Source organism: Stenella coeruleoalba (assembly GCF_951394435.1).
Source record: "Stenella coeruleoalba genome assembly, chromosome: 10".
Taxonomy (NCBI): Eukaryota; Metazoa; Chordata; class Mammalia; order Artiodactyla; family Delphinidae; genus Stenella; species Stenella coeruleoalba.
The window spans coordinates 19773055-19795475 of NC_137156.1; the positions used below are offsets into that span (position 1 = coordinate 19773055).

At 39.8% G+C, this 22421-nt stretch overlaps 1 protein-coding gene across 9 annotated transcripts in view; it reads right to left on the reverse strand.

Moving 5' to 3' along the window:
• RIPOR2 (RHO family interacting cell polarization regulator 2) overlaps positions 1-22421 on the reverse strand; it is a 227245-nt gene that overhangs the window by 47006 nt on the left and 157818 nt on the right. For all 9 annotated transcript variants that reach the window (XM_079932730.1, XM_079932726.1, XM_079932723.1 and 6 more), the window contains 5 exons: positions 9739-9865; positions 5865-6020; positions 5049-5127; positions 3317-3340; positions 439-492 (listed from right to left, as the gene is read on the reverse strand). In XM_079932730.1, the coding sequence (XP_079788856.1) occupies positions 439-492; positions 3317-3340; positions 5049-5127; positions 5865-6020; positions 9739-9865 (440 nt within the window). The remainder of the gene's footprint in view (positions 1-438; positions 493-3316; positions 3341-5048; positions 5128-5864; positions 6021-9738; positions 9866-22421) is intronic.

Below are 22421 nucleotides of genomic sequence, written 5' to 3' on the forward strand. Positions count from 1 at the left end.
GCTACATGACAGCTGTTGTTAAATACTTTAAAGGCCTTCATGAAGAAGGTTATGGGGGTACCAAGTTGTATGTGGGACCTGAATGTAGAGTTAGGCAAGTGTGAAGATTTTTGTAGGTCAGTTTGGTTTAATCTTATCTCTAACCAGACTAAACCCAGACTGCATCCTCTATCAGGCACCCTGCACACTGCACAGGAAACACTTAATAAATATCTGTTGAACTGAAGCAGAGTAAACAATGTGCTAGGTAATCAGGCTCTCCATTCTTATTTTTTTTCTACAACTTTACTGCCTGTTGGAGGATTTAATTGCTAATCAGCTTAGGAGTCAATTGGATAAGAAATTCTCCATGGACTAGAGGCTATGCTCAGGCCAAAGGTGTATTGATCAGTGACTGAGAACTGAAAAACAGGCAAAGACAAGAGGAACGTCAGTTACCTTACTGATGTGAAACTCCAGGCGTCTCACGTATCTTTCAATTGTTTTAATTTGCTGGAATAAAAGAAGAAATTTGAAAAAGTACAGCCATTTACAGTTCCACTGATTAGACTTGTGTGGCTATCTTTATTACCTCATACTCAAAAGTACCAGAAGATGTTAACTATTTCCACTTTCCTCCTATCTCTGTTGCTACTTTAAAGATTCTCTAGTATCAACTTAGAAAGTATTTTTTAAAAAAATATTGAAGAAATACTCTGAAAGACGAACTTGAGTTAGCTATTGGAATCCTTATGTTTAACATTAAGAGGGGCCAACCAAATGGAATTCACTGGATTTCTGGCAGGACAGTATCATATTGGAGTATACTTAAGTTTCTTCATAATAACATTTTATCAGCTCAAATATGAACTCGCCCCCCCCATTTTAATGTCTCTGAAATGGGGTGCATTTTACAACTGCAACTGTCTGTGCACGCCCCAAGATAATCATAGTTGGTCATGTGTCATCTCTTCCATTTGAGTTATAAATATTATCACATGCGTTAAATTTAATTACCCTTTAAAATATCTGCAAACAGATTATACTATGATTCAGTATTTTTTTAACATTTTTATTGGAGTATAATTGCTTTACAATGGTGTTAGTTTCTGCTTTATAACAAAGTGAATCAGCTATACATATACATATATCCCCATATCTCCTTCCTCTTGGTGTCTCCCTCCCATCCTCCCTATCCCACCCCTCTAGGTGGTCACAAAGCACCCAGCTGATCTCCCTGTGCTACGCGGCTGCTTCCCACTAGCTATCTATTTCACATTTGGTAGTGTATATATGTCCATGCCACTCTCTCACGTTGTCCCAGCTTACCCTTCCCACTCCCCATGTCCTCAAGTCCATTCTCTACATCTGCATCTTTATTCCTGTCCTACCCTGAGGTTCTTCAGAACCTTTTTTTTTTTTTTAGATTCCATATATATGTGTTAGTATACGGTATTTGTTTTTCTCTTTCTGACTTACTTCACTCTGTATGACAGACTCTAGGTCCATCCATCTCACTACAGATAACTCAATTTCATTTCTTTTTATGGCTGAGTAATATTCCATTGTATATATGTGCCAAATCTTTATCCATTCATCTGTTGATGGACACTTCAGTTGCTTCCATGTCCTGGCTATTGTAAACAGAGCTGCAATGAACATTGTGGTACATGACTCTTTTTGAATTATGGTTTTCTCAGGGTATATGCCCAGTAGTGGGATTGCTGGGTCATATGGTAGTTCTATTTTTACTTTCTTAAGGAACCTCCATACTGTTCTCCATAGTGTCTGTATCAGTTTACATTCTCACCAACAGTGCAAGAAGGTTCCCTTTTCTCCATACCCTCTCCAGCATTTATTGTTTGTAGATTTTTTGATGATGGCCATTCTGACTGGTGTGAGGTGATACCTCATTGTAGTTTTGATTTGCATTTCTCTAATGATCAGTGATGTTGAGCATCCTTTCATGTGTTTGTTGGCAATCTATATATCTTCTTTGGAGAAATGTCTATCTAGGTCTTTGGCCCATTTTTGGATTGGGTTGTTTGTTTTTTTGTTATTGAGCTGCATGAGCTGCTTATAAATTTTGGAGATTAATCCTTTGTCAGTTGCTTCATTTGCAAATATTTCCCCCAATTCTGAGGGTTGTCTTTTTGTCTTTTTTATGGTTTCCTTTGCTGTGCAAAAGCTTTGAAGTTTCATTAGGTCCCATTTGTTTATTTTTGTTTTTATTTCCATTTCTCTAGGAGGTGGGTCAAAAAGGATCTTGCTGTGATTTATGTCATAGAGTGTTCTGCCTATGTTTTCCTCTAAGAGTTTTATGGTCTCTGGCCTTATATTTAGGTCTTTAATCCATTTTGAGTTTATTTTTGTGTATGGTGTCAGGGATTGTTCTAATTTCATTCTTTTACATGTAGCTGTCCAGTTTTCCCAGCACCACTTATTGAAGGGGCTGTCTTTTCTCCATTGTATATTCTTGCCTCCTTGATCAAAGATAAGGTGACCATATGTGCATGGGTTTATCTCTGGGCTTTCTATCCTGTTCCATTGATCTATATTTCTGTTTTTGTGCCAGTACCATACTGTCTTGATTACTGTAGCTTTGTGGTATAGCCTGAAGTCCAGAAACCTGATTCCTCCAGCTCCATTTTTCTTTCTCAGGATTGCTTTGGCTATTCGGGGTCTTCTGTGTTTCCATACAAATTGTGAAAATTTTTGTTCTACTTCTGTGAAAAATGCCATTGGTAGTTTGATAGGGATTGCATTGAATATGATTCAGTATTAAAGGTCTCGTATGTACAGAAATGTGTGGAAAGAAACAGCATCATATATAACTTAAAAGATATATCTACATTTAAAATAGGCCTAAGAGAGTTTTGTCACTAAGTATAAAATACATATGTTAAGTGAAAAGAAAGAACTGTGTCACAGTGTAGCTGTAATCACTCTTTTTCTTAGTGGCAAATAAGATAATGATGTGTTTTCCAATCAAAGAGGTCTTCCATTTGATGAAATATGATAGTTCCCATTTAGAGAGAACACAGGTAAGGACCTTCAAACCCTTGGGAAATTCTTAAACTTAACCAGAACACTGAGAAACCCTGCAACCAGGTGACTTTTTTTTTAACAAAAGTGACCTTAAACACATTATTGGGTCTGTAGATCATAGTACTTATGACCTTTCATCATCCTTAGATAAAAGCATGAACTTTTCTAGGATTAGAAAAATCATCATTTCTCTAGGATCTTACTGTACCTAAGCAAGGATCACTGACTTCTCCTCAAGGATGAAGGATTTTATTTCCCAGTAACTCCCCAACACAGAACAATAACTTACCTTGTCTAGGTCATACAGCACACCCTAAAATTAAAAAAAAGGAGTATCTGGATTAAAACACATCTTCCTTAAAACCGTTACTGATAAGAATCAAAGGATTTTGTCTGCATTTCTGCATTGTCAGTGAAATAATGATTAGCCCCATAATGTCTGTTGGACTTTTTGATATTCGCTTTAAAAGAGTAAATCTGGGTTATTTTAAATAATAGTAAGAATACTTTTAAGAGCTAATATTTATTTATACTCTGTGTCTCCAGAATTCTACCCAGTCCTCTCTGCCTTCTGGGAGCCTTAAGACGTTCACTTGCTTTGGGCTCTCCTCGCTTACATAGTGAGGGACACATAAATTTACGTCCACTTAAATGTTTTTTTAAATGTTTTTAACATAAAAAGTAGCAGTGATTATATGTGTTAAAAAAAAGACTTGGGCTTCCCTGGTGGCGCAGTGGTTGAGAGTCTGCCTGCCGATGCCGCAGACACGGGTTCGTGCCCCGGTCCGGGAAGATCCCACATGCCTCGGAGCGGCTGGGCCCGTGAGCCATGGCCGCTGAGCCTGCGCGTCCAGAGCCTGTGCTCTGCAACAGGAGAGGCCACAGCAGTGATAGGCCCACGTACCGCAAAAAAAAGAAAAAAAAAAGAAAAAAAAAAGAAAAAAAAAAGACTTGCCTTCCTGTTTAAACACATAAAAATTGGCATTTAAGAAGAGCCCTTGAGAGTGGTGAAAGCTTTTCACAAATTGTTTTTAAAGCAAGTTTATTCCTGTGTGCTCACAATATCACAGTATAATCAGTACACTAAGCCCACATCCCCCATCAGGAGGGTTTTTATGGAACATGAGGTCCTGCTGGAAGCTCCTCCATCCATACACGATTGTTCTCCAAGAAGGAACATTTGTTGCCATTGAGGACTGCCAGGGACATTCAAAAGCTCTGAAGGCCACTCCACATTGAGTTCCACATAAATGGGAGCAATTTATCTTCTAATATTAGAATCTAAAACTTTTAACTTCTCTGAAGGCTTTAACCTCTAAGCCTTTGAAAAGGATAACATCTTTTAAAAAAAAGGAAGATAACAGCTATTTATGTATATGTGTACCTCGTATACATAGACTTTTCCTGGGCTTTCTAATGCCTTAAAACTTTAAGGCATAATATCATTTAGAACTTAACAAAATCATTTAAAATCATTAGAAACACCTCTTCAAGCAGACAAGTCCTCACAATTCATTAGAGTAAAGGAAACTTGCAAGCATCTCTAACAATACAGTGTGTAGTTGAACTGGCTCAAGGACGCCTCCGATTTCTTCTACCAATGACCTCTTGAGCCTCCTTTTCCTCTCAGGTATCACTGACCTATTACAATTTTTAAAAATTGGATATAAAGGAAAGTTCTGGGTTCCAAATGCTGTACTAACAATATGGTAGGCAAACCCCAACTTTTCATTTCTTTATATTACTTGGGAAGAGGAGTATAGGGAGTTGGCTTTTTTAAAGTATTTTTTCCTGATTACAAAGTTTGTCTGCATAAACGTGCTTGGAAAATACAGGAACATATTGAGCATTAAAATAAACATCAGGAAGCACATGGCACTTTGTCCCTTGGGTCTGCTTTTCTTGAACTTTCTTCCTTGTCCCCATGTCTATCCAGTAAGAGAAGTTAGCCAAAACAAACAAACAAACAAAAAACCAAAAAACCCACTGTGTGAACACCCTAAGGATTAGATGGTACCTACCAGGCGAGAGTTTCTTCTCATATCTTTTAACTGAGCTGTCAACTTGTCCAGCTCTGTCTGGTGAACCTCCAGATACTCACTGCAAAGAAAAGAGAGACGTGATCGTGAACTCTGTGACTGTCAAGTGGAATCTGATGCTGATGCTGACCTTTCCCTTCTAAAGGGGGGGCATTAAGAACCTGAACCTTGCTCTGTGGAGCACAGAGCTGGCAGGGAAGAGGCTCTGCATTTTCCTAAACTCTCCACATTTTGAAAGATCTAGCAGTTGAATCTGATACTATCCAGATAGTCAAAAAGGCGAATGCCTGTGAGGCTGGCATAGCAGGAAAGAAAAACCAATGTGGAGGGAATGGCAAGAACTATGGAGTCAGTCCTGGATCTGGACTCACAGAATTCTATCTAGTTCCATAGGACACTGACAGTATGCATCTCACCACATACTAGGGAAGTTTTATTCTGGACAAATCATTGCTATAATATACTCCAGAAGGTTTTAGAACGCTTCTTCAGCGTTATCTTCTAAAACAGATATGCCTGTCTACCAGTGTTTAAGTAAAATACAATTATTACACAGAGTTAAATATAAACATATTACTATTTCAGGTCTCCTTCAATGTTTGGTTATGATATGGAAACCCGATCAAGTTCATATCTTTGGGACTCATTTAAGGCTTCCTCAATCATGGTGCAATAATAAAACACTTACTACAGAAACAGACATTCTAAAATTATCTCATAAGACTAGCTTTTGTGACCTTCCCGAGCATTTTAGAAAGGAAAAAGGTTTCAGTGCATTATTAGGTTTGATGTTCTTACTCAAGTCCATTTTTCAAAGCCCTGTAGACCTCTTCCACCCTTTTAGGCTGAGGCTCTTTGGGAGGGCTGCTGTTTTTGTATCCTAAATTGTGCATTTTCTTCAGTTTGGCCTGAGGCTTCTTGAGAGCAGAGGGATTTTCAATGAAGGAGTTACATCTACGGAAAGAGAAAAGAAAAGCTGACATTGAGTCTTGGGCACCCAAAACGATCTGACCAAAGAAATGCCTTTTAATCACCTTGTGTTTGTGTCAGTGTCTTTTGGGGAAGGTAACGTTCCCTTGTATATTAACAGATCTGAGCCATCCTTCATTTAGTTTTGTGGTGGTAGAGTTAACTGCGGAAATCTGGAAGCTTTGCGGGGCAGCAGTTACCCAGAGTCAAAGCCTGGATTCAGGTAATGTACACTCTGAGTGAAAGCATGTCACATCACTGAGACCTCACGGGAAGCCAAGAACAAACACTTCTAGGTGGAAATAATGAACAGGAAGAAGAATGTAATTCAGCTAAAAAAATATGTGCACTATGTGACATTAGGCATAAGCGTCTATTAAATTTGACTGGGATGTGCATGAATAGTTTTTAAATAAAAGGCCATAAGCATGACAAAGGGCTAATGCTGTATAGAAACACATTTTATTGCACTTCAAAGATATTGTGTTTTTTCACAAATTGAAGATTTGTGGCAACTTTGTATGTCAGATGATGGTTAGCATTTTTTAGCAATAAAGTATTTAACTAAGGTATGTACAATTTTTTTTAGACATAATGCTATTGTACACTTAATAGACTATAGTGTAAACATAACCTTTATATGCACTGTGAAACCAAAAAATTTGTGTGACTTGCTTTATTATGATATTTGTTTTATTGCAGTGGCCTAGACCCAAACCTGCAGTATCTCTAAGGTATGTCTGTGGTGTTAAAGTAAAGAAAAGCACACACAGCTGGTTGAACAGACTTTTTAAAAGTTTACTTATTTATTTATTTATTTTTTGGCTGCACCGAGAGGCTTGTGGCATCTTAGTTTCCCGATTAGGGAGCAAACTGGGGTCCCAGCAGTGAAAGCGCTGAGTCCTAACCACTGGACGGCCAGGGAATTCCCTTAAGCTTTATTTTTATGGAGTAAACTTTGTTTAGGTATAACATGAAACTCAACATCCCTATTAGTGGCAGGGAGGCAGCCTACAGTGGTAAGATGGACACCTGGTAACTTAAACCCAAATTACTGATCTGATTAGGAAGCTCAGAGGCCAGACTACTCACTGACCCAGCTATTGAGTGGAAAGCCGTGACCTCTGAGTCTGGTAGGTGTCTGCTGTGCACCTTCCAGGTTAATTCTTACTTTCCTCTGCCATTACCGTGTGCACCAAAGGGGACAATACAGGTCAAAGCACATAAGACCCCTAAGAATGTAAGATCTTTATCATGTCAGAAAAACTGAGGATGAACTTTATTCCATGTTACCTATTTCACTACCTGTGTTCTTTTTCTTGAGTTCCTCTAAGTCCTATTTTAGATGAGGGGAGATTCTAGGGAAACTGAAGACTAACATTCCCAAGCTTGTGTCTGAAAGACATCTGCTCCCCAGAGTCAGTCTGCAGAGTCGGTCTTTATCGACTACGTAACTTCATACCAAAAATAATCTCCCAAATCTGGATACAATGGAATGTGCTTCAAAAAGGGGTGGGGGGTGATTTCAAACTCTATTATGAAGCTATAGTAATTAAAACAGTATGGTATTGGCATAAAAACAGACACATAGATCAATAAATAGAGAGCCCAGAAATAAACCCACTCATATATGGTCAGTTAATTTACAACAAAGGAGCCAATAATATGCAATGGGGAGAAGACAGTCTCTTCAATAAATGGTGCTGGAGAAACTGGACAGTTACATGCAAAAGAATAAAACTAGACCCTCTCTTACACCATATAAAAAATTAACTCAAAATGGATTAAAGACTTGAATGTAAGACTTGAAACCATAAAACTCCTAAAAGAAAACATAGGTAGTATACTCCTTGACATGGGTCTTGGCTATGATTTTTTTGAATATGATACTGAAAGCAAAAGCAACAAGAGCAAAATTATACAAGTAAGACTACATCAAACTAAAAAATAAAAAGCTTCTGCAAAGCAAAGGAAACCATCAACAAAATAAAAAGGTAACCTGCTAAATAGGAGGAAATATTTGCAAATCACATCTGATAAGGAGTTAATATCCAAAGTATATAAAGAACTCATACAACTCAATAGCAAAAACCAAACAACCCAGTTAAAAAATGGGCAGAAGATCTGAACAGACACACATCCAAAGAAGACATACAAATGGCCAAAGGGTACGTGAAAAGATGCTCAACAGCATTAATCATCACGGAAGTGCAAATCAAAACCACAATGGGATATCACCTCACCCCTGTTAGAATGGCTATTATCAAAAAGACAAGAAATAACATGTGTTGGCAGGTACGTGGAGAAAAGGCAACCTTTGTGCACTGTTGCTTGGAATGTAAATTGGTGCAGCCCCTATGGAAGACAGTATAGAAGTTCTTCAAAAAATTAAAAATAGAACTACCATATGAGCTGGCAATTCCACTTCTGAGTATTTAACCAAAGACAATGAAAACATGAACTCAAAAAGATTTCTGCACCCCCATGTTCATTGTAGCACTATTTACCAAGGCCAAGATTTATGGAAACAAGCTAATGTCCAATGAACGGATGAATGCATAAAGAAATTGCGATACATATATATATGGCTGAATAATATTCATTATATATATATAGGAATATTACTCAGCCATAAAAAAGAATGAAATCTTGCCATTTGTGACAACATGGAAAGACCTCGAGGGCATCACACTTAAGTGAAGTAAGTCAGACAAAGACAAATACTGTACAATCTCTCATATATGGAATCTAAAAGAAAAACAACAAAAAACCAAACTCATAGATATTGGTGACTGTCAGAGGCAGGGAGTGTGGGCAGGATAGAAGAAATGGGTGAAGGAGGTCAAAAGGCAAAAAAAAAACGGTAGCAATTCAAATTAGGGGGAAAGGGCTTCCCTGGTGGCGCAGTGGTTGAGAGTCCGCCTGCCGATGCGGGGGACACGGGTTCGTGCCCCGGTCCAGGAAGATCCCACATGCCGCGGAGCGGCTGGGCCCGTGAGCCATGGCCGCTGAGCCTGCGCGTCCGGAGCCTGTGCTCCGCAACGGGAGAGGCCGCAACGGGAGAGGCCACAACGGTGAGAGGCCCGTGTACCGCAAAAACAAACAAACAAACAAACAACAACAAAAAAAATTAGGGGGAAAAAGACTACAATATATGGTGTTACAATGGATATATATAAAAAGACTTTATTGTTCTGTAAGAAAATATGTAAATATCCACCCCCAAAATAGGCAATGGATGTGAATGCACTGGTTATTCCCAAAATAAATACAAAAGACAAGTAAACTTATGAAAGCACATTTAACCTCATTAGGGATGACATAAAAGACTGAAAAAGATTTTTAGAAAATGCTCAGTATCAACAGATGTGTGGCTAAAGGTAAATCTGCTGTTACTGGTTAGAGGATAAATGGGTTCACACATCTGGAGGCACTCTGGCAACAGGCATCAACAGATCTGAAAGAAATGGGGTGGGGGTGGGGAGAGCTATACATATGTATTGCTAGCTTGTTCTAAATCTTCTTTGAAGGAGGAATTCTAAATGATAGAAATTTGGGGAACATTACATCTTTTTCATGAAAGAGATGAAAATAACACAGGTGAGTGTTGTGACAAGGCCACATGCACACGGACCCTCTTCAGAGCACCAAGGCTCACATCCCTCGCAAGCTGCGTCCCAGCAGAGAAGCACACACAACTTGCCTGGATCGCCTCTCCTGAAGGCCACTGAACCCCGCAAAGGACTGGCTCCTGATAATCCCATTAGGCCCTCCAGGCGAGAAGGACTGGGATCCTACCAACATGATTTCTGGGAGTCTGGCTGGCAGTCCTATAAGACAACAGAAAGATTAAGGCAAATTACAGGCAGGTTCAAACAGAAGACACGCGAAGCTTGTCAACGGTAATAGGAGGTGACATGAGGAAAGGTGAGTCATGAGGCCATTAGATGCTTGTAAGACTTCTTGCCTCCGACATGTTCTTTTTAAGCCAAAGGGTTCAGCTCTCAGGTGGACCTGAAGAAACACATGAAGATGTAAATAAATGTAAATTACACACCATTATCAGTTACTTTAGGGTTCCTTCAGGGATTATTTTTTTTAAACAAGGTTCAACCATACCCTCAAAATACGCAAAACTCTGGAATGTTTCCCTCCATTTAGGACAACAATAGCAACAGCAAAAGGAAACAAATAGGCCAAGTCAAGTTTCAGATAGGTTCTGCGTGACATTCAAAACACAGTCCAGTCTTAGGGTGGAATTCTACACTTAGAAGTCACAAGGCTAAAAACACTAGGTTTCTTGAGAGATGAACTTACTTAAACTTGTTCTCCCTTTTTCTACCCTTAAGTATATTTTGAAAGATAAGATCGTGCCGCTCTTGTGGCAGTGATAAAAAAGAAGAGCACAGAGAACGCTCACAGAAGTAGTGATAATCTAGGTTATGATAAGAACACAAGAGAAGAGGCAAGAAAGGTAAAGGGGAAAATACAGCAGAAGGCACACACCCTATTTCAGTCGCTAGTTCACTTTTTATAAAGACTCATCACCACTGACCAAGACACGTTGTCAAAATACAACTTCAGCTGGACAGAAGCCCAAGGTTAGTTCCCCCAAAGGACTGCCCTAGAACAGTTAGGTAATTCTATTCCCTTTAGATCAGGAAGAGTCAAAGCACATACCATTGTCTTAGCAGGTAACCTCAGTCCAGAGAGGGGGACAGGCTAGCAGGAGAAAGGGGACACAGCCGCGGTCCAGACTAAAGACTTCCAAAGTGGGCAGCCACTAATAGCATCAATAGTTGCCCTTTAAAAACCCAGCAAACAGGGCTTCCCTGGTGGCGCAGTGGTTGAGAGTCCGCCTGCTGATGTAGGGGACACGGGTTCGTGCCCCGGTCCGGGAAGATCCCACATGCTGCGGAGCGGCTGGGCCCGTGAGCCATGGCCGCTGAGCCTGCGCGTCCGGAGCCTGTGCTCCGCAACGGGAGAGGCCACAACAGTGAGAGGCCCGCATACCACAAACAAACAAACAAAAAAACCCCAGCAAACAAGCAAGCAAGCAAGCAAAGCTAAAAAACAGCAGCAAAACACTCTTGTGTCCATCTAGATGGAATGGAAAAGCCAACATCACTGGGCCCTACTCAAAGCTATTTGAAGCAACTCAGCCAAGGGAGGGGGTTTGAGTGAGTTACTTCCCCAGAGAGAGAACAAACAGCCCCCTTCCCCATGAGGCTGCAGGTTGCTAAATCCCCTCCTCCCCACCCACCCCGGGAGAAAGCAGCTCTGAGGAAGCACGCATGCATTCTTGCTGACTCACTTGGCAAGAGGCTTTGCAATGAGCAACAGGTTGCTCTTTGATCTGGGTAGGACAGGCATCCCACCCAGTCCAGCTGGGGATGGAGACAGGGAGGCTTAAGTTTTGGAACATTCTCTAGAATTTTAAAAGTAATGACGTAGAAGTATGCATGTGCAATAAAATTAATATCTAGTGCACGAATGGCAGGACAAAATGTGGTGCAAATAAGACTCTTTCTGGTTACTTCCCCCCACCCCCAAGTTTCAAAAATAACCATGATTCACATAAATCCTTAATGAGGTTCTCTTAAGTGTTCTTTGTTGCTTACTAAGCAGTCTGTCTAGTTCTCGTTAAAAACACCTTCTTAGGTTCATAAAGCACGACTGTGCTATCTTTGTGTCACATGCAAACGTAGTAAATATCAAGAAAACGTAATAAATATCAAGAAAAAGATCCAGAAAATTTAATCAATATCAGGAAAACATGTTCTTTCTGTGCCCAATAATTTTATAACCTAAAACCCACCTCAAAGTCTCCATGTGGCAAATTTAATTAGTATTGTATCTCTTTGTAAATTATTGTTCAACAGGTCTGTTGCATCATGGCGTTCTTTGGTCACAGGGAAAAGACTTAAAGTATTTGAACTATTTTAACTGCGTTGTTGTCTTGTACTTCCTAGAGATTATGCTTTTAAACCAAAAAGATTTTTTTCTCTTATCCACTGGATCAGTAGTTTCTCATACTCCCAGGCATTCTGACTTAACTAGTATGGACCTGTGTATTGGGATTTTGAAAAGGACCCCAGATGGTTCTGATGCTCAGCCTATAAAAGAAAAAAAGGATGATGCTGAACTGGTTGAAAATGTTCAAACTTCAGTTACAATCATCTGCTACAATTTCTCAAATGTCCAACTTTTAAAAAGTCTTAAATAAGCCTCTCTTTACAAAGTTTAAATGTTAAATGAATTAAACATTAGAACTGGATAGTGAAATAATTTTCCTTCTTCCCCTTTCTCAGTAATAGGTAAGAAAGCTTCTTGAGAACAAAACAAATGTTTGCCCTGGATTCTGAGTTTGTAAATTGCTTCGGGATGGATAAAATCCTCAGACGCTTTTCATTACATTTACGTGTTGAATGGATGCCGCTGGGAACAGGAAGGGAGGTAAGTGGTTCTGCCTGTCTGGTCTTAGAAATGGTCATTATCTATCGGAAAAGAATTCGACTGATAGCTGGCTTAGGCTGAGATCTCTATCCTGCCATCAATTCCCCTAGAGGCTGGCTCACTGCCTAAGGAGAGTCATAAAATAAGTCTGAGGGCCTCTGCACAAGGTCAGGCTCTTGGAGAAAAGGAGTAGGTTGGGAGAGGGGAGAGCAGGTGGGTTGAAGGATGAGTATGCAAAGCACCTCCCCGCCCACACCCCTAACTCTGAAGTAGGGGTGACAGTTTTTTCTTTTTCTTTTTTTTTTTTTTTTTTGCGGTACGCGGGCCTCTCACTGTTGTGGCCTCTCCCGTTGCGGAGCACAGGCTCCGGACACGCAGGCTCAGCGGCCATGGCTCACGGGCCCAGCCGCTCCGCGGCATGTGGGATCTTCCCGGACCGGGGCACGAACCCATGTCCCCTGCATCGGCAGGCGGACTCTCAACCACTGCGCCACCAGGGAAGCCCAGGGGTGACAGTTCTTTGCTACTACTCTTCCGATGGCCTCAGCCATTCCCCAGTGGCTAGTTATCCTGCAACTCTGTTATCATCTTCTTGACAACACCACTCCCACCTCTTGGAGCCCTAAGTCTTCAAGCTGCTCCCTGGCTTCCTAGAATCTCACAGACCTGCTTTCTTCCAGCAAAACTACCCTTAAAGCTACATTACTCATTTTCAGGCTTTAAGGACTTCAAACTGGTTCCTTGTCATTTGCATTTTAGTAGCAGATGCTTCTTTGAACCTTTACCTAAAGAAAGGACTGAAGTAGAACAGCAGTATCACTGCTGGTAGGGGTATAAAGTGGTACCGAAAGTTTGGAAGACAACTAGGTAGTATCTACTATTTAAAATGTAAAACATACTTATCCTTTAATATGTCACATCTACTCTTTGCTATCTCCTGTGGAGAAATACTCAAGTTCACAAAAAGTTATATACAGGGATGTTCACGACAGTTAATGTAATAGCGGAAAAATGGAAATGATGTAAATGTTAATCATTACAGGAATGGTTAATACACTACGGCATAACGATAGCAGTTAAAAACAATATGCCCACATAGAAAGATCCACCCCCCCGACCCGCCCAGCCGAGGACAAATTGCAGAACAAAATAGAGTATGATACCAGGAATGTTGAGAGCAAAATATAAAATTATGTACATGAATAGAAAATTTCTGAAAGTATACACAGTCTATGAAGAGGTGGGATTGAGTAGTAGTCAGAAACATTTTAATTTTTTCTATATTGTTTGAGTTTTTATAAAGGAAATGGATTTATGTATGATTGATATGATGCAAAATTCTCTTTTGAAACTGCAGACATTTGGAGTTGTCTGGAGTTGGGACTGGAGAGGAGAGAAAGCTCAGATACAAGAACATATAAGATAGCTTTAATGGGTAACGGCTATATTTATATAGTTTATATGTGTAAGTCCTGAAGAGGAGAAATATAATTTCTGAGAAATAATGTATTAGGTTTCATAAATTCTGATTACAGTAGAATAATTCAGATTCCCCAGTGAAGTTCCCATTATGAGCTCTGAGCTATGTACCAACTTCTTTATTTTGATCTGAAGGATTTTTAGAGATGGTACTGTACTCCTGGTAGGACGCACTATACCCGATACGTATTGTCAAGGTTCACCAAATCCCATATCTAATAAGCACGAAATTCCACATAAAAAACCACAAGTCCTTCTTTGGCTGCTGCTACTTGAAACTCCTGGAGCTTTGAAAAATGTTTCCAGTCCCTAAGTTACTGACTTCTCAGTAACTGACTTCTCAGTAACCCGAAAACGCCAGCAGAACTAACATTCATTTTTGCGCATTAAATCCCAGAAAGGTCTCAAATCTTAGGCAAACGATAAAGCTGCTGTGCTTTGCCCCTTACTTTGTTTTGTCCCAGGAGGCCCAGGCTGTTATACCGGGTGGCCACCCATGCCCTGCCTTTCCCACAATCCCTGGGAAGAACGGAATCCTTCTGGAAAGAATCCCCAGCACCTTGACTAAGAGTTGAACAAACCCTACCATTCTGAGCCGAGTCTCTTAGCACAGAAGCCAGAAAGTCACAGTTGTTTCTCTTCTCGACTCTTCATACAGTGAAAACCGCTGCCTTCTCCCTGGCTATGCAGTGCTAAGATCCACCTGAACACATACCGGAGTCTTTTGAAATTAAAATGAGTATAGGATTTCATGTGTTCTGATATGACACGGTGATACAAGTACACCGGGCCTTGGTGGGTACCATGAGCAACCAGCTGACCGGAAGTTCCTAGTTTGTTTGAATTAGAAGGTAGCTTATCAGATCAGCAGGCAGTTTGGTAACAGCACTGAGCGTGGCTGGAGATGGCAGGGTCTGGGGAGGGGGCTGAGGCAGATAAAGAAACATCAAGGGTCAAGAGGTCCCCCTTCATCCCACCAGGTCTCATGCTTGTTTAGATCAGAAATAAAAGGGACAATATGAGTGCAGTTCGGAGCAGGGAAATAGCCAGTGACCTGGAGAACACAGAGATAACCTGATTCTTAAGAATAAACGAATGAATGATAGAAGTCAACCTTGGAGGGTTGCTTGGAAGACAGGCAATGAAGGGCATTCGTCACACAGCAGGGCTACGCACCAGACCCTAAAATGCAGCTCCTGATGGTGCTACCAGTAGAAGTAGTAAAAATGGAAGAAAAATGCTTTGAAAGTTCAGTCTAGGTGACAGTTCCATTTCCCATTACATTTTTATTAACTGGTATTCTGACTTAAACTTTCTTGTAAATTTGATTAGCCTGAGTTAGCAAGCTTCTCTACCCAAATGTGAACAATTCCTCTCGGGGAACCCCAAGGTTAGGTAAGACAGGCCAACCTCTTTTCATCACTTCTTGGGCATGAATCTCCAAACTGACAAGTTCACAGTAGAAGTGTTAGAGGCATTGATTAACTGATATGGTAACTGGACAAAGCAACCGGTCAGCTAGAAGGAATGTTACTATTGATCGTTAGAGTTAAATATACTAAGACTCATGAAAGCAAATAGGAATCATTAGGTTATTTTTAGTTTTTCCAAGCATAAAAGCACTCTGCTGTATTAGGAAAATACAGAGAAGTAGAAAGAAGTCAGGGCAGGGAGGGGGAGGGAAGAACCATATTGTTTTCTAGCACCCATCGATAACCACCAGCAGAATTTTGGTGCATGTAATTTTCTTCCCTTTCCGCATAAAACATAAGAATTTTGAGCACAATGCATGTTAAATTTTGTATCCTGCTTTTTCTATCATATTCTTTTTCTAAAAAATTAATTAATTTTTGGCTGCGTTGGGTCTTTGTTGCTGTGCGTGGGCTTTCTCTACCTGTTGAGAGCAGGGGCTACTCTTTGCTGCAGTGCATGGGCTTCTCACTGCAGTGGCTTCCCTTGTTGCAGAGCACGGGCTCTAGGCGTGTGTGCTTCAGTAGTTGCGGCACACAGGCTCAGTAGTTGTGGCACATGGGCTTAGTTGCTCCGTGGCATGTGGGATCTTTCCGGACCAGGGATTGAACCCATGTCCCCTGCATTGGCAGGCGGATTCTTAACCACTGCGCCACCAGGGAAGTCCCTATCATATTATTTTTTTAGAGGTACGTCGAGGGGTTTATAAATTAACTTTTTTCTTCAACCACCTTTAAGGGGGTACTTAGGTCTACCCCACATTCCATGTGCTACCTTGGATAATAAAAGGGAACCCATACAGTCTATATTATATATGCCTTTTATTTCTGATTTTAAGATATGGTCAAAAGCAAAGTGGACCTTGCCAGGATGACACTCGGGCCTCTCTATGGGAGACGGGGGAGCAGATTAGCATTTGTACATGCTGGAGTTGCAGGACATCAAACATTATGAAATTTAAAAAACAACAACACAACAGCTGACATCACTGTCTTAATCCTGGAAGAGCAAGGTTTTTATGGTGTTTTCCTTTTTTTCATTTAACCAAATTCTCTAATATAGAACACAAACAGGTAATTCTGGAAGACCCCCACTATGGACAGAAAATATAACAGACATCTGTGATTTCTGAATGAAGTGAGTAAGGACATCTCAGTTCTCACCAAAGCATTTGTCGTGGAGCGAAAATGTTGACTTAGAAATCAACAGTTGCATAGCTACAAAGCTACGCCATCTCCACGTTAGACTGAGACCAACCCTCTGAGATAAGTCAATGGTCAGTTGGCAGGTTGCTGGAGTGACAATGCTGGCAAAAGTAGACAATTCTACAGTCAACCCAAGTGTTGGCCTGGTGCCAGGGATGGGAGCAGGCAAAGGACCATGAGAGAACTTTTGGGGGTGGGGCTGGAAGTGTTCTAAAACTGTGTTGTGGTGACTGTCGCACAACTGTATACATTTACTAAAACTCAAACTGTACACTTAAGATGAATTAATTTTATGTGATATATGAGTTTTACATCAATAGAGCTGTCGGAAAATCACTATCAATTTCCAGAAAATGTCATCATTCCTTCTGCAAGACGAAGTGCCAAGGAATCAGGACCTGAAAAGGAAAAGCTCGATCAACAAGCCACCACCTGAGAGTTGAATATTTTCGTGATTTGATCCTTTTCCCCATCAGCACCACATAAGATGCAGCACGCTGGCCCCACTGCACTTTCTGAGTCATTTCTTCTTGCCTGCTTTGTGTGCCTCCGCTCTCCTCTCCTAACAGTGCTGTCCTGTTTATGCACCTCCACATCTTGGTCAAGGGCAGAAGTATAATTCAGTTGTCTGAAAGAGGCATGTGGGGCAGATGTAGATAGCCTGCTATGCTAAATGATTATTTAAGATGAATCCTAAAAATAGGTGTCTGCTTATTATACGGATGCAAGGTACCTATTACAGAACAGTTGACTAATCTTAAAAAAAGTGGATATATTTAAGTCACGGGCTTTTTTTTTTTTTGGAGTGTACTGCCTTAAAATAAATCAAGGCAAGGCTAATATTTGCCTCTCAGTTGTCAGCTTTGTTTGCTAACCAAACAATAAATACATGCATGAGATATTACATTGATTGACTGAGACAAGTGATGTGAACGCATGAAAAAACTTACAGAGCAACATAGACTCACTCCTCAGTGAGAGATGGAAGAACCAAGCTCAGGTGTTCTTACTGGCCTCTTGGGCACATACTAAACTTGCTGAAGCTCAAATTTGGTATCTAGAGAACGAGAGTAGTAATTCCTCCCCATTTTAATAGACAAGCATTGTAAGGTTCAACTGAGATCAAAGCATCATTCGATCTTACAATCGTGAGGTTACTTGGACATCTTCTAACCTGACTTCTCACCAGCCCTATAGACGGTAAGACTTCTGCTTAAAAACATACAGAAAATGAGGAAGTGCTTTATACAAAGTAAGGTGCTTGAGAAATACAAAGATTGCGATAACGAAGACTGAGGTTCAACTAACGTGGAAGAAAAGGAACGCATTTTCAGAATCTCTGGAAACTGATATCAATGGTTTTCTTTCCATATTTTCTAAGACACCTCAATCAACACAATTATTAAGTACATATTATCGGCTCATCACTGGCAGGATGCTATGTGTTGCCCAAGATCTAAAGAGAACCAAAGACTGATCTCTGCTATAAACAGTTTTAATAATTTAATGGGAGAAGAAAATATGACTGTACATAAAGAAGTTGAGAGATCATGTCTGATGTAAGAAATATGTAGGAAATAACACACAGTGAAATTTTAAGTGATGTCTATTTCTCAGTGCTCCAAGGAAAGCAGTAGAGCTGAGATGATTAGAATGTGGACTCCCAAATCAGACAAATCTGGGCTCCATTTGGGGGCTACAGTTTACAGCTGTTTGAACTTATGCAGGTTACTTAACCTCTCTGAATCCCAGTTTCCTCATTTGTATAAAAGGACTAACACTTCAGAGGATTTTTGAGGTGCAAATGAGTTAGCATACTCAATAGCTGGTGTGTGGTAAGTGCTTAATAAAATTTAAAATAATAGAGTTCTCTCAATGGAGAGGGAGATAAATGAGACAGGTACAGCCAGGAAGGTTCATAGAGAAGATAAAACGCTGGCTACATCCGGAAGAATGGATGTGATCTGAACAGGTGAAATCAAGGGAAGCCGGAAACTAGCATCTTTGTGAACATAGCAATTTTTAGATAATTAAAAACAGAACTACTTTAAATACTGACTGATAAAAACTAAAACCATGGGTACTTTGGAAGCCCAGTTCAAAAACCAATTACGGTTTTGTTTTTGTTTTTTTGAAATAATTGGAAGCTTACAGAAAAGTTACAAGAAAAGAACAAAAAGCTCTCATACATCTTTCATCCAGATTCACCATTTGCTGAAATCTGTCACGTTTTACTCTGTCGTCTCCCCCCATACACACATACCCATTACTATTTCCTGAATCATTTGAGAGCAACTTGCATATACATATTCATATATATATTTGCTCCTCCCCGTTGAGCAATCTGCAGATACGATGCGTCCATGTGTATATCCTAAAGACGTGGTCATCACTTGCATAATTGCAGTACAATTATCAACATCAGGAAATTTAACATCAATATGATACTATAATCTAATGTACAGACATTATTCAAATTTTACAAATGGTCCCAATGATGTTTGGTATACTGTCCCTCCACCCCCACCCCCATGCTAGGAGCCAGTCCAGGATCATGAGCTGCCTGTCTTGAAATGTGCCTTTAGTCTCCTTTAATCTGTGATGGTTCCTTGTCCTTTCTTTGTCTTTTGTGACTTGGACATTTTCACAGAGTACAGACCAGGTGTTCTATAGAACGTTCCTTAGTTTGGGTCTGTCTGATGTTGTCTCATAATTAGGCTTAGGCTATGTAACTTTGGGGAGTGACATCACATAAGTGATATTGCTGTCCTTCTGAAGGTACTGCATTCGAAGGCACGAGGAATCACTTGGTCCTATTACTAGTGATGTTAACTTTGATTACTTGGTTCAGGTGTTGCTGGACAGTTTCTCTCCTGGAAAGTTTCTATTTTTGCCTTTGCAACCGGTAAGTGGTTAGTAAGGAGGTACTTTGGGGCTATGCAAATATCTTGTTTCTTTAACCCAGAAGTTTTAGCATCCGTTGATAATTTTTGCCCAAATCAATTATTATGATGATGGTGGCAAAATGGTACTCTTTGAACTCAATCATTGTTTTCTACTGTAAGAGATTTCTTGAATCCTTTTACTTGTTTTTATTTATTTTCAGGACTGTCAGCATGGATTCATGGATCCTTATTTTATTCAATGGGTTTGATCCATGACTATCATTTGATGCAAAAGCCAACTGTTTCTTGAAGCATTTTCTGAGCATATCAACCAGCACAACCAGAGGGATCTTGCCTTGTGAACCACAAAACATCCAACTATTTTTTGTTGTTGCACTTCTATTTTATCTATTTTTTGTTTTCAAAGCTTGGTTTTTATTTTATTTTATTTTTTGATCTTTTAAAATAAATTTTTATTGTAGTATAGTTGATTTACAATGCTGTGTTAGTTTCTGCTATACGACAAAGTGAATCAGTTATACATATACATATATCCACTCTTTTTTAGATTCTTTTCCCATACAGGTCATTACAGAGTATTGAATAGAGTTCCCTGCGCTATACAGTAGGTTCTTATTAGTTATCTATTTTATATATAGTAGTGTTTACATGTCAATCCCAATCTCCCAATTCATCCCTCCCCCCTTTCCCTCTTGGTAACTATAAGTCTGTTTTCTACATCTGTAACTCTATTTCTGACAAAACTTCCAATTATTAATGGGAATTAACATACTCAGGGGCTCAGTGTATTATAATTATCTCCCTGAATGTTTCGTCTCTTTAATAAGCTACAAACTTCTTGAGTGTAGGTACCACCTGTCTGTACCAACTTCTTTCATGCTCAATACAGGGTAGAATAGAAAAGCATTGTCTCTGGAGCCAGGCTAACCCCAGGGTTCACCCAAGTTCTCTCTGAGCTCCAATTTTTCTTGTCAATAAAGTGAGTACAATAAGACCTAAGTCACCAATGTTATTGCAAGGAGAAAATGAGAAAACATGTGTAAAAATCTTAGTGTGGAGTAATGGTCTTTTCTACTAACTAGAATGTGCCCTTTGAAGATATATCTGGCTTTTATCCATCAAATAGAATGCACTAATTATAAAAGCATACATACTTTACAGGTGAAGAGATATACAGAAATAAAGTAATTTGACATTACTGCTCTCCTCTTTCTTCCTCTTTTATTCCCCTTCTAAGCAATGACAGCAGAGAACTGTGAAGCTATTTTAAGGGTCTGGCTGAACCATTTGAAGAGTAAAGAAGAAACGTTAATTGCACATCTACTCACTGGGACAGTCAGTTGTAGGAACTTCTCGATAATTGACACCATTTCAGCCTGAGGAAAATGAAAACTCTATTTCTTCTTCCATTCTGGTGGATCAAATAAATGCAAGGGGAAGCAGCTGGCCTCACGATAATTAGAAGAGAAATGACTCAGGACATAAAACTCGCTTAAATGTCAAGAGGGGTTAAATGGATTTTGACTAATGTTATAACTCATTTTAAAATGCAAAGTCTAGAACACTCGGAGACCCTCATTTGGTGCAAACTAGACATCAAAACAGGACCAACTGTTTCCTGGTTTGAAGGAAAAAGCATTTTGCACTTATTACCTAATTTTTTTTTAAACCTATTCAAAACCATGTACATCAAAAGGGAAAATTTCTTGGAAACATGGTCCTCATAGACAGCTTGGCTGGTCCTGCTGAGAAAAACATACACCCACCACAAATCCTCATTATTTGATCATCAGATTCAAAAACAACACTCCAGCATAGAAGAAAATGGTCCCATGCCTGGTGTTATCGACTCCTTCAGGCTTTTCTTGCATGTAGCCTGTTTACCCCTAGAGCTTGGCAACTCATTTCTAGCTAATGGTGATTGTGGCTTCTTTACTTCAAAACAGCAACGAAATGACACTGACATCTTCTATTGTTATTTGACTTTACTGAAATTACCGTTCTTATAAGCTCATAGTTTTAATCATTTTCACTAGAATGGAGCTACAACTTTGGACATCTTAAAGAGAAAAAAAATCCTTAGGTCCTGGAAGGATGTACCCAACAGTGTGCTGGGAAGCATAATCATGTACCATGTACCTTGCCCAGCATGGGTGACCAACACTGGTATTCATTTGCGGGCATGAGAGTCAGGTAGAAAATAGAATTGAACCTTATAATTAAGCTACATGGTACAGTTCATCTCAGAGAAAGGAGAAGAAATTATCTTAAAGCTTTTCAGATATGGCCTACATAATCAAACAAATAGATTCTTCTTATGGTCAATTAATTTATTTCTGGCCATCCGAGCAATTAAATTGAATTGATGGAGGACTGACAATTTTATGTGATGGCAAGTATAGCGAAAGATACAGACTCAATTATGGTAATGTCATTTGATCACAGCCTTTGTTTGCACTAGGAGGTTACAGTTAAGCCCTTGCTTAGGTAAAGCAATGGACTTAAAACTAAGGCAGTCTTTTCAAAGTCAAGTTACACTTGTCATTTTATTCCTGTTGTTATGACAACACTTTTAAAAGCAGCACTTCAAATGCTTAGCATTCAGGCATCTTATTATAGACTTGAATATAATATATGAGGGTATAAAGTGCAGCTCGTAGGGGTTTTAAAGGGACCAAGGGATGCAGGGTTAGAACACCTGGATGCCTTCTCAGCTTTGGCCCCTGGAGCTCCTTAACTTGGCTTTTTCTACTAAAAAAAAAAGAAGAAGAAGTGAGGGCTCATCCAGAGGAGGGAAGATGAAAGGATTTATGTGGGAAGACATGCATTATTATTCACAGTCTCTGTTCTGATTCTCTTGATTACAGCCT